The 13201-nt window shown below is 49.3% G+C and overlaps 1 protein-coding gene across 1 annotated transcript in view; it reads right to left on the bottom strand.

Moving 5' to 3' along the window:
- cmya5 (cardiomyopathy associated 5) overlaps window positions 1-13201 on the bottom strand; it is a 76944-nt gene that overhangs the window by 44317 nt on the left and 19426 nt on the right. Inside the window, exons 2-7 of the mRNA XM_079515933.1 lie at window positions 8709-8840; window positions 6967-7158; window positions 5980-6184; window positions 4698-4859; window positions 2569-2706; window positions 1345-1625 (exon numbers count right to left, since the gene is read on the bottom strand). Of these exons, the coding sequence (XP_079372059.1) occupies window positions 1345-1625; window positions 2569-2706; window positions 4698-4859; window positions 5980-6184; window positions 6967-7158; window positions 8709-8840 (1110 nt within the window). The remainder of the gene's footprint in view (window positions 1-1344; window positions 1626-2568; window positions 2707-4697; window positions 4860-5979; window positions 6185-6966; window positions 7159-8708; window positions 8841-13201) is intronic.

Raw genomic sequence — 13201 nt, 5'->3', positions numbered from 1 at the left:
TGCGTTCCAGGGGACTAAAATGTGACTAAAACTAAATTAAAACTATTCAAGAGACTTCTAGGACTAAAACTGGAATAGAAACCCTGCTTCACCTCCTCCTGGCCTCCTCCATCTCCTCCTAATAGAAACCCTGCTTCACCTCCTCCTGGCCTCCTCCATCTCCTCCTAATAGAAACCCTGCTTCACCTCCTCCTGGCCTCCTCCATCTCCTCCTAATAGAAACCCTGCTTCACCTCCTCCTGGCCTCCTCCATCTCCCCCTAATAGAAACCCTGCTTCACCTCCTCCTGGCCTCCTCCATCTCCCCTAATAGAAACCCTGCTTCACCTCCTCCTGGCCTCCTCCATCTCCCCCTAATAGAAACCCTGCTTCACCTCCTCCTGGCCTCCTCCATCTCCTCCTAATAGAAACCCTGCTTCACCTCCTCCTGGCCTCCTCCATCTCCTCCTAATAGAAACCCTGCTTCACCTCCTCCTGGCCTCCTCCATCTCCCCCTAATAGAAACCCTGCTTCACCTCCTCCTGGCCTCCTCCATCTCCTCCTAATAGAAACCCTGCTTCACCTCCTCCTGGCCTCCTCCATCTCCTCCTAATAGAAACCCTGCTTCACCTCCTCCTGGCCTCCTCCATCTCCTCCTAATAGAAACCCTGCTTCACCTCCTCCTGGCCTCCTCCATCTCCCCCTAATAGAAACCCTGCTTCACCTCCTCCTGGCCTCCTCCATCTCCTCCTAATAGAAACCCTGCTTCACCTCCTCCTGGCCTCCTCCATCTCCTTCTAATAGAAACCCTGCTTCACCTCCTCCTGGCCTCCTCCATCTCCCCCTAATAGAAACCCTGCTTCACCTCCTCCTGGCCTCCTCCATCTCCCCCTAATAGAAACCCTGCTTCACCTCCTCCTGGCCTCCTCCATCTCCCCCTAATAGAAACCCTGCTTCACCTCCTCCTGGCCTCCTCCATCTCCCCCTAATAGAAACCCTGCTTCACCTCCTCCTGGCCTCCTCCATCTCCTCCTAATAGAAACCCTGCTTCACCTCCTCCTGGCCTCCTCCATCTCCTCCTAATAGAAACCCTGCTTCACCTCCTCCTGGCCTCCTCCATCTCCTCCTAACAGAAACCCTGCTTCACCTCCTCCTGGCCTCCTCCATCTCCTCCTAACAGAAACCCTGCTTCACCTCCTCCTGGCCTCCTCCATCTCCTCCTAATAGAAACCCTGCTTCACCTCCTCCTGGCCTCCTCCATCTCCTCCTAACAGAAACCCTGCTTCACCTCCTCCTGGCCTCCTCCATCTCCTCCTAACAGAAACCCTGCTTCACCTCCTCCTGGCCTCCTCCATCTCCTCCTCACCTCCTCCTGGCCTCCTCCATCTCCTCCTCAGAGTCCTGCTGCTGGAGGGTGTGCCGTGTCCGCTCCTCGTCCAAAACGCCGCTCCCGTAGAACACCTCGTCCAGGTGGTCCCCGGCCAGCTGGTCGTCCTCCAGGGGGTCCCCGGGGGGCGGGGCCAGGGGGGGGTCCCCGGACATGTCCATGTCCGTGACGAAGACGAACGAGTCGTCCGAAGACACGGCAGGGCTTTCGGCCGCGGAGCCGGACGCCTCCCTCGCCGCCTTGGGTTTCCCCTCCTCCGCCTGCAGAGGTTTGGTTTGGTTTGGTTTGGTTTGGTTTGGTTTGGTTTGGTTTCGTTTTCGATCAATTCAACAGTGTAACATAAATCATTACCTAAAATAATTATAGTTGATGGAAAAGGCATCGGCTGAAGCTCAAAGCTTATTGAAGCCTATCCTTTGTACATGTCATATTTTCTCTAACATATTTTAAACTCACATAATGATTAATCCCCCTATATAATTAAAACAAACATTCAACATTATTATTATTATTCAGTATTTGCCCTCGAATATTCATTCTTATATTATTTTCATACTGCATGTTAAAGGAGCTTCATTGTGAAAAGCCTGTGCTCCGTGTTAACCCATTCTGGACGGGTGTTTTAAGCATTATGTTGTACTTTAGCTGTTGAAAAATAGCAGATCTACAAGCTCGTAGCGCGGCACTCGGTGCCACGCTACGAGCTTGTAGATCTGCTATTTTTGAAAAATCTTTGAATATATATTCTTTCAGAGCGAACGTTTTTAACTCAAATCTTTGCTTCTGGGGCTGGAACAGCATATTTTCAGATGGGGGTCGGCGGCCAAATACAGATCATTCTGGGGGTCCTGGTCCAGGTTGAGAACCACTGACATAGAAACATGGGTTTTTACCATAGAGTATATAAAGGATAGAGACTGAACTGGCGCGAAGCTCCACCCCCTCCGCTATTCATGTCAGTGGAAGTTGCTCAGTGGCGTTTTGAAGCACGCGGAAGGACCGTCTCAGAACGTCTACTTCCGCATTTGACCACCAAATTTTGGTTGGCAAAATGCGGAACTGCAACCGAGCGCTCAATGTGAAATCCCAGCTGCACGGGGTTTCCTCGTCATGAATCCACGGGTCCACCTGTAGTCCCTCCTCTTACCACTAGGGCCCAGTGCTTCAACGTTGGGAGTGCCTCACTGGCCCCTTGGTTTTTACCTGGGCAGAGAGCTGGTCCTCGTCGTCGTCCTCCGTCTCGGTGGGGACCACCTCCACCTGGTCCAGAAGGCTGAACTTCTCCATGTAGTCCATGTCTCCTCCGCTGTCCGTCCGAGCCCTGGAGGGCTGCAAGGACGTCTGTGTGGAGAGAGGAGTCGGGATGGAGCTCGTTCATTTCTATTGATAACGATCACCTTATCCATCAGGCTTATCGAGCCGGGTTCTTATCCAGACCACTATCGAGCATTTTATATTATTTTGTGGAAAGACGATACATTCTGAACAGAACCAGTATCTTTTACTACGGCTTTCAAATACAGTACCTTTCTAACAGACAGAAGGCTATAGGCCTATCTCACAGCCCGTTTTCCACGCCCACTTCCGGTAAATAGTGGTGTCTTTAACATGAGCATTTACACGTACATTCTAATGTAAAAATGTGACAGACCAATATTATTATGAAGCAAACAAGATGGTAAATCAGGTCGAACAGATAGAACAAACCTTACCTTGAGAAAACAAAAGTTGTAGACTTCTTAAATTACCTCTGTTAACATGAAGCGTCTATGGAGTGACGTCACGCTATCACCACTAACCCCGAAAGGGGGCGTATTTAGGGGGGCGGGGAAATTCTGTGAGATAGGCAATTGACCTTCTTACCAATACAATAATATTAAATAAACTGGTTAATATGTGTACCATCGCTATAAATGTTTAATGTTGTTTCCCCGCACAGCGCTGGTTGGCAGGTATCAATACACTGTTAGACCCACATGTTTGTGCCAGCGTGGATGATTACATTTATGTATTGATCGCCTCTTGTGTTGATTGTTTAAACATGACGTCATGGACCGCTATGCTCCATAACAGGCTCAATAAGCCCAAAGCTTATTGATACCGGGTACTCAATAAGCCCAAAGCTTATTGATAACGGGTACTCAATAAGCCCAAAGCTTATTGATACCGGGTACTCAATAAGCCCAAAGCTTATTGATACCGGGTACTCAATAAGCCCAAAGCTTATTGATAACGGGTACTCAATAAGCCCAAAGCTTATTGATACCGGGTACTCAATAAGCCCAAAGCTTATTGATACCGGGTACTCAATAAGCCCAAAGCTTATTGATACCGGGTACTCGATAAGCCCAAAGCTTATTGATAACGGGTATTCAATAAGCCCAAAGCTTATTGATAGCGGGTACTCAATAAGCCCAAAGCTTATTGATACCGGGTACTCAATAAGCCCAAAGCTTATTGATAACGGGTATTCAATAAGCCCAAAGCTTATTGATACCGGGTGCTCGATAAGCTTGTTATCGTATTTTTTCGGGTATCGTTTATCGCGCTCCATCCCTAGAGATGATGGAGAGCACCGAGCCTTCACTGACTCCACCGTGGAAAGAAGACACGCAGAACACCTGGTGGCTAAACTCAAAGCAGGAACATCTCTTTTCTTTACACAGCCTCTTTGAGCCTTGTTGAATAACTACCGTAATAATTCATAACCTAGTTGTATAATCTCAATATTACACTGGAGGGGCGTGCTTTACAGTCATTAATGGCCCTTCTGCACTGCTTACGGAGCTCTCCGATTGGCTCCCTCCTGCAGCAACACCGTAACGCACACCCTGTAACATCAGTGTTGTTTTCATCGACTAAAACTAAGACGAAAAATGTTCGTCGACTACCTTTTTTCACTGACGAAAACTACATGGAAACTACATGAAAACTAAGCTATGGTGACTAAAACTAAGACTAAATATACTGACAATTTCGTCAACAAATACAAACTAGACTAAAATGTTAGGAAGGGACTAGTGGACAAGAGATCTAGTATAAGTCATTTTACACTTGGTTGCATGCTGAAAATAGCCGATCTGCTATTTTCAGCAAGTGTAAAAACAGTCATTACGACGTCATCAAGGCCCGCCAAAATACATTTTAGTCGACTAAATCAACTGTAGATTTAAGTCGACTAAAACTAGACTAACACAAAAACATTCCGGGTGACTAAAATGTGACTAAAACTAAATGAAAACTATTCAAGAGACTAAAACTAAAACTAAAATGTTCTGCCAAAAACAACACTGTGTAACATTGCTTGAGTATTGCTTCAGTAAATACGGTACCTGGTCTTCTTGGTCCGGCGGTGGCTCCACCTCCTCCTGGCCAGAGGGGGCGCTAAGGTTCTGTGGCGGCTGCGCGCTCCGGGTCCGGATGCCCGGGTGCTGCTCCAGGTAGGCCAGGTTTTCCGGCAGATCCGTGCTCTCCTCCTCGTCCACGGTGGGCAGCTGGGAACCAATGAGCTTAGAGTTTACTAAAACCACTGAACCAATGATATTAGAGTTTACTGAAACTAGAACCAATGATGTTAGAGTTTACTGAAACTACTGAACCAATGATATTAGAGTTTACTGAAACTAGAACCAATGATATTAGAGTTTACTAAAAGTAGAACCAATGATATTAGAGTTTACTGAAACTAGAACCAATGATATTAGAGTTTACTAAAACTAGAACCAATGATATTAGAGTTTACTAAAACCAGAACAAATGATATTAGAGTTTACTAAAACTAGAACCATGGTGTGTATGCAAATTATTTTCTCCGCCACACCCTCATCCCAGATACTCCCCTCCCACATATTCGACTCATTATAATAAGGCCCACCCTCCATATATATTCTTTCATGGAGAACGTTTTTAACTCAAATCTTTGCTTCTGGGGGGGTGGGGGGTCGCTGGAACAACATATTTTCAGATGGGGGTCAGCGGCCAATTACATATAATCTTGGGGGTCTATGACATGAAAATGTTTGAGAACGATTGATATAGAAACAGGTTTTTCAGAAAACCAGAAAGACATTTGTAGAATCGTCCTCGGGTCTAAATGGATGATCCTAACCTTGGAGGGGACTCTGATGTTGAGGATCTCGTAGAGTTGTTATTATTATTATTATCCTAACCTTGGAGGGGACTCTGATGTTGAGGATCTCGTAGAGTTGTTATTATTATTATTATTATCCTAACCTTGGAGGGGACTCTGATGTTGAGGATCTCGTAGAGTTGTTATTATTATTATGATCCTAACCTTGGAGGGGACTCTGATGTTGAGGATCTCGTAGAGTTGTTATTATTATTATGATCCTAACCTTGGAGGGGACTCTGATGTTGAGGATCTCGTAGAGTTGTTATTATTATTATTATTATTATCCTAACCTTGGAGGGGACTCTGATGTTGAGGATCTCGTAGAGTTGTTATTATTATTATTATTATTATTATCCTAACCTTGGAGGGGACTCTGATGTTGAGGATCTCGTAGAGTTGTTGTTATTATTATTATCCTAACCTTGGAGGGGACTCTGATGTTGAGGATCTCGTAGAGTTGTTATTATTATTATTATCCTAACCTTGGAGGGGACTCTGATGTTGAGGATCTCGTATCCGTCAGAGATCAGGCTGAACAGCTGCTGGTCCTTGTCCGGAGGCTCCGCCTCCGCCGCACCGCTGCCGCCGCCGCGCGTTGCCGCTCCGCTAGCCACGTTGGGAACCGACGCCTCGGCCATCTCCAGCCTCTCCACGCCCAGCGCTGACCCGCAGCGCGACGCTGACCCGCTGCAAACCAGGACCACAACAATATGTCTACCCGCTGGTCTAGAATAAAATGTCAGGGAGGGTGTAGTGGACTAGTGCAGGGGTTCTCAACGTTTTTGGCCGGGGACCCCCGGAAATGCTTTGGCAATGTCTCGGGACCCCCGCCCCGCCCCGCCCCCTCCCGACCCCCAATATAAATTGACTGCTACAATAACCTTAAACCATTTTGGGCGGGAACCCCTTTTGGTGTTTTAAGCAGTTATAATTTAGCTATTGAAAAATAGCAGATCTACAAGCTCATAGCGCGCCACCGAGTGGCGCGCTATGAGCTTGTAGGTCTGCTATTTTTGAAAAATCGTGAAAATAAAATTAATTTTTTTTTTTTTTTTTTTTTTTAATAATTTGGGGACCCCCTAAAATAATTTGGCGACCCCCCGAGGGGTCGCGACCCACGGGTTGAGAACCCGCTGGTCTGGAATAAAATGTCAGGGAGGGTGTAGTGGACTAGTGGACAAGATCCAGTATAAGTCATTTTACACTTAATTTTACACTTTCAAAATAGCCGATCTACAAGCTCACAACACGTCGCGCTGTGAGCTTGTAGATCGGCTATTTTCAGCAAGTGAAGTCATTACGATGGCATCAAGGCACTAAATCAACTGCAGATTTAGTCGACTAAAACTAGACTAAACACTTAAAACATTCCGGGTGACTAAAAGGTGACTGAAACCAAATGAAAACTATTCAAGAGACTATTATGACTAAAACTAAAATCAAAAACAACCACTGGGGCGCCTACGTACCCGCTGGCCCTCCTGAAGCGGTCCGACAGCCGGCTGCTGATGCTGCGGGCGCCGGAGCGCGTCCGTCGGCGCACCACCTTGTCCTGGTCGAAGATGATGGTGATGCGCCCCGCCGCGTCGCCCCCCGAGGCGCTGCAGCCCTCCGACGCCAGGCTGCAGGTCTCCGACGCCCAGCCGGGCGTGGAGCAGCGGCTGCAGCGGAAACGCAAACACAGCACAGGAATTAGTTCACAATAAAGCGGGTACCGGGAACCCCTTTTTGGTGTTTTAAGAATAAGCCTATCTCACAGAATTTCCCCGCCCCCCTAAATACGCCCCCTTAGGGGCTAGTGGGTTAGTGGTGATAGCGTGACGTCACTCCATAGACACTACATGTTAACCGAGGTAATTTAAGAAGTCTACAACTTTTGTTTTCTCAAGGTAAGGTTTGTTCTATCTGTTCGAGCTGATTTACCATCTTGTTTGCTTCATAATAATATTGGTCTGTCACATTTTTACATTAGAAAATGTACTTAGATTCTCCAGAGAAAAAAACGTGTAAATGCTCATGTTAAAGACACCACTATTTACCGGAAGTGGGCGTGGAAAGCGGGCTGTGAGATAGGCCTATTACGTTATACTTTAGCTATTGAAAACTAGCACATCTACAAGCTCATAACACGGCACCGAGTGCCGCGCTATGAGCTTGTAGGTCTGCCATTTTTGAAAAGTCGTGAAATAAATACATCTTTTTGAATATATCTTCTTGAGTTTTTAACTCAAATCTTTGCTTCTCCCAGCTGGAACAACAGACTTTCAGACGGGGGTCGACCAAGGGGCCAGTGAGGCGCTCCAACGTTGAAGCACTGGGCCCTAGTGGTAAGAGGAAGGACTGCAGGCGGACCCGTGCTTTAACACGTAGGACCATCACTCCCTACGTCACCCATACGTCTCCTCCGGACCTCAAATTTGAGGTCCGGAGGAGGTACTTCCGGCAGTCTTCCGGGTGCTTCAAAACGCCACTGAGCAACTTCATCGAAATGAATAGCTTGGGGGCGGGGCTAGTGCTCCAGTTCGGTCTCTATCCTTTATATACTCTATGGGGTCGACATGGAAATGTTAGAGAATCACTGACGTAGAAACAGAAGATTTGTAGAATCGTTCCCAGGTCTAAATGGGTTAACACAGAGCACAGTCTTTTCACAATAAAGGTCATTTCAGACAGAGCACACACACACAGGCATTTCAGAATAAGGTCCTTTCAGACACATACAGGGTTATCAGAATAAAGGTTGGTGAGTTCCTTCGACTGAAACCGTGACAAAAAAACGTTTGTCGATTACATTTTTTTTTCACTGACGAAAAACTAAAGAAAACTAAATGAACTAAATGAAAACTAAATGAAAACTAAATGAAAACTAAATGAAAACTAAATGAAAACTAAGACTATAGTTGACAATTTCATCAGCAATCTACAAGCGTTGTGAGCTTGTAGATCGGCTATTTTCAGAATGCAACCAAGTGTAAAACCGGGGCGGGGTTTAACGGACCTGGGATTGGGGGTGGGGTCTAACTGGAGGCGGGGTTTAACTGTACTGGGACTAGAGGCGGGTCTAACTGTACTGGGACTAGAGGCGGGGTCTAACTGACCTGGGGCTGGAGGCGGGGTCTAACTGGAGGTGGGGTCTAACTAGAGGTGGGGTCTAACTGGAGGCGGGGTCTAACTGGAGGCGGGGTCTAAGTGGAGGCGGGGTTTAACTGACCTGGGGCTGGAGGCGGTCTCCCAGACGATGCCGCTGTCCTCGCTCTGCACCGTCACCATGGAGAAGGACGGGTCGACCAGGAGACACTGGACAGTGGGCCGGAGGGAGGGGTCCTGGACCACCGCCCTGAGGCTGGGGAGGACACACACACACACACACACACCATTAAACCACTGGGCCGCATGGAGGGAGGGGTCCCGGACCACCGCCCTGAGGCTGGGGAGGACACACACACACACCATTAAACCACTGGGCCGCATGGAGGGAGGGGTCCTGGACCACCGCCCTGAGGCTGGGGAGGACACACACACACCATTACACCACTGGGCCGCATGGAGGGGTCCTGGACCACCGCCCTGAGGCTGGGGAGGACACACACACACACACACACACACACACACACACACACACACACACACACACACACACACACACACACACACACACACACACACACACACACACACACACACACACACACACACACACACACACACACACACACACACACACACACACACACACACAGTGTCAGGGTAGGTACCCTCACATGTTCTCCCCGTGTCCCCTAGGGTAGGTACCCTCACATGTTCTCCCCGTGTCCCCTAGGGTAGGTACCCTCACATGTTCTCCCCGTGTCCCCTAGGGTAGGTACCCTCACATGTTCTCCCCGTGTCCCCTAGGGTAGGTACCCTCACATGTTCTCCCCGTGTCCCCTAGGGTAGATACTCTCACATGTTCTCCCCGTGTCCCCTAGGGTAGGTACTCTCACATGTTCTCCCCGTGTCCCCTAGGGTAGGTACTCTCACATGTTCTCCCCGTGTCCCCTAGGGTAGGTACCCTCACATGTTCTCCCCGTGTCCCCTAGGGTAGGTACTCTCACATGTTCTCCCCGTGTCCCCTAGGGTAGGTACTCTCACATGTTCTCCCCGTGTCCCCTAGGGTAGGTACCCTCACATGTTCTCCCCGTGTCCCCTAGGGTAGGTACTCTCACATGTTCTCCCCGTGTCCCCTAGAGTAGGTACCCTCACATGTTCTCCCCGTGTCCCCTAGGGTAGGTACCCTCACATGTTCTCCCCGTGTCCCCTAGGGTAGGTACCCTCACATGTTCTCCCCGTGTCCCCTAGGGTAGGTACCCTCACATGTTCTCCCTGTGTCCCCTAGGGTAGGTACCCTCACATGTTCTCCCCGTGTCCCCTAGGGTAGGTACCCTCACATGTTCTCCCTGTGTCCCCTAGGGTAGGTACCCTCACATGTTCTCCCCGTGTCCCCTAGGGTAGGTACCCTCACATGTTCTCCCCGTGTCCCCCTAGGGTAGGTACCGTCACATGTTCTCCCCGTATCCCCTAGGGTAGGTACCCTCACATGTTCTCCCCGTGTCCCCTAGGGCAGGTACCCTCATGTTCTCCCCGTGTCCCCTAGGGTAGGTACCCTCACAAAAAACATGCAGTAATCCTGGTCTCTAAACTGCCTCCCCCTGGCCAGCCGGGACGCCTGATGGAGGGGAAAGGAACTGGTTGGAATAACGTGTTCCTTCCATGCGCTACGTCCAACCAGGGAAACTCCTCCCTGTCAGGTGTAAAGGAGCAACTTGGACACTCAGGCATGAAGGAAGCATGAGTTCAAGTCCGTTGCTCTCCCCATGTAGGCGGAGGGTGTGTAGATCCCAGGATCACATTAGATAATTGACACAGGGGTGAAAAAAAAAAATCTAAAATGCAAAAATTCACAATGACTAGCTGCCAGTAAACCAGTTTGGTCCCAATAGGTCAACTACGGTATAGACATATTTTATGTGAACTCATAGCCCCCCCAGCCCCCCCTACTCCCCCCCCCCCCTTTCAGAGGCCCCACATGTCTAACGGGACGTCCCAACACCGGATACGACTTCTCGCCAGCCGAGCCAAGATGACTCCTCAATGTGCAAGAACACGATAGCTTCACAGGTGTGTGTGCGTGTGTGTGCATGTGTGTGTGACTGTGTGTGTGTGTGTGTGTGTGTGTGTGTGTGTGTGTGTGTGTGTGTGTGTGTGCATGTGCGTGTGCATGTGTGCGTGCAGAGCCAGCTATTTGCAGCAGTATGTATACTGCCAGAGAGTGCAGTGACGCGGATTAATAAATAATGACCTAATGTGCGGACGGAAAACACCCCCCCGGTCATCGGAGGGTCATTTCAGACAGAAAACACCCCCCCGGTCATCGGAGGGTCATTTCAGACAGAAAACACCTCCCCGGTCACCGGAGGGTCATTTCAGACAGAAAACACCCCCCCCCGGTCATCGGAGGGTCATTTCAGACAGAAAACACCCCACCGGTCACCGGAGGGTCATTTCAGACAGAACCCCCCCCCGGTCATCGGAGGGTCATTTCAGGCAGAAAACACCCCCCCCGGTCACCGGAGGGTCATTTCAGACAGAAAACACCCCCCCGGTCATCGGAGGGTCATTTCAGACAGAAAACCCCACCCCGGTCATCGGAGGGTCATTTCAGACATAAAACACCCCCCCGGTCACCGGAGTGTCATTTCAGACAGAAACCCCCCCCCCCCGGTCATTTCAGACAGAAAACACCCCCCCGGTCATCGGAGGGTCATTTCAGACAGAAAACACCCCCCCGGTCATCGGAGGGTCATTTCAGACAGAAAACACCCCCCCGGTCATCGGAGGGTCATTTCAGACAGAAAACACCCCCCCGGTCATCGGAGGGTCATTTCAGACAGAAAACACCCCCCCCCCCCGGTCATCGGAGGGTCATTTCAGACAGAAAACACCTCCCCGGTCACCGGAGGGTCATTTCAGACAGAAAACACCCCCCCGGTCATCGGAGGGTCATTTCAGACAGAAAACACCCCCCCGGTCACCGGAGGGTCATTTCAGACAGAAAACACCCCCCCGGTCATCGGAGGGTCATTTCAGACAGAAAACACCCCCCCGGTCATCGGAGGGTCATTTCAGACAGAAAACACCCCCCTGGTCATCGGAGGGTCATTTCAGACAGAAAACACCCCCCCGGTCATCGGAGGGTCATTTCAGACAGAAAACACCCCCCTGGTCATCGGAGGGTCATTTCAGACAGAAAACACCCCCCCGGTCATCGGAGGGTCATTTCAGACAGAAAACACCCCCCCGGTCATCGGAGGGTCATTTCAGACAGAAAACACCCCCCCGGTCATCGGAGGGTCATCTCAACGTCACTCCGGTGTTGTTTTTGGCAGCACATTTAGATTTAGTCACAGAGTCTCTTGAACAGTTTTAATTTAGTTCATCAGTCATATTTTAGTCACCTGGAAGGTCTTGGTGTTAGTCTAGTTTTAGTCGACTAAATATCATACGATTTTAGTCGACTAAATCTACAGTTGATTTAGTCGATTTAAATGTATTTTGGTGGGCGTTGATGACTGTTTTTAGACTTGCTGAAAATAGCCGATCTACAAGCTCACACGTACAATGACTTATACTGGATCTCTTGTCCACTAGTCCCTTCCAAACATTATACTGGATCTCTTGTCCACTAGTCCCTTCCAAACATTTTAGTCTAGTTTTTATCTGTTGACGAAATTGTCAGTATATTTAGTCATAGTTTTGATGTCGTTTTTGTCAGTCAAAAAAGGTAGTCGACGAACATTTTGTAATCATAGTATTAGTCGACGAAAACAACACTGCCAGGTCACCATGCTGGTTTGTGGTGGACACTTTTGTCAAAATGAAATGTTTAGCCATGAGGCACTGAAGCACTGAAGCACTGAGGCACTGAAGCACTGAGGCACTGAAGCACTGAGGCACTGAAGCACTGAGGCACTGAAGCACTGAGGCACTGAGGCACTGAAGCTGAAACCACTGAAGCACTGAGGCACTGAGGCACTGAGGCACTGAAGCTGAAACCACTGAAGCACTGAGGCACTGAAGCACTGAAGCTCTGAAGCTGAAACCACTGAAGCACTGAAGCACTGAGGCACTGAAGCACTGAAGCACTGAGGCACTGAAGCACTGAGGCACTGAGGCACTGAGGCACTGAAGCACTGAAGCACTGAGGCACTGACGCTGAAACCACTGAAGCACTGAGGCACTAAAGCACTGAAGCACTGAAGCTGAAACCACTGAAGCACTGAGGCACTGAAGCACTGAGGCACTGAAGCACTGAAGCACTGAAGCACTGAGGCACTGAAGCTGAAACCACTGAAGCACTGAAGCTGAAACCACTGAAGCACTGAGAAAACTGTTGCGCCTATCTTCGTCCTTTTTTCTTTTCCAAACGTGACTACGTTAGCGGTGGTCTTGACTACGGTAGCGGTGGTCTTGACTACGGTAGCGCTGGTCTTGACTACGGTAGCGGTGGTCTTGACTACGGTAGCGGTGGTCTTGACTACGGTAGCGGTGGTCTTGACTACGTTAGCGGTGGTCTTGACTACGGTAGCGGTGGTCTTGACTACGTTAGCGGTGGTCTTGACTACGGTAGCGGTGGTCTTGACTACGGTAGCGGTGGTCTTGACTACG

The sequence above is a fragment of the Electrona antarctica genome (genome assembly GCF_951216825.1).
Source record: "Electrona antarctica genome assembly, chromosome: 12".
NCBI classification, from domain to species: domain Eukaryota; kingdom Metazoa; phylum Chordata; class Actinopteri; order Myctophiformes; family Myctophidae; genus Electrona; species Electrona antarctica.
This window is presented reverse-complemented; position numbering and strand designations above follow the sequence as displayed.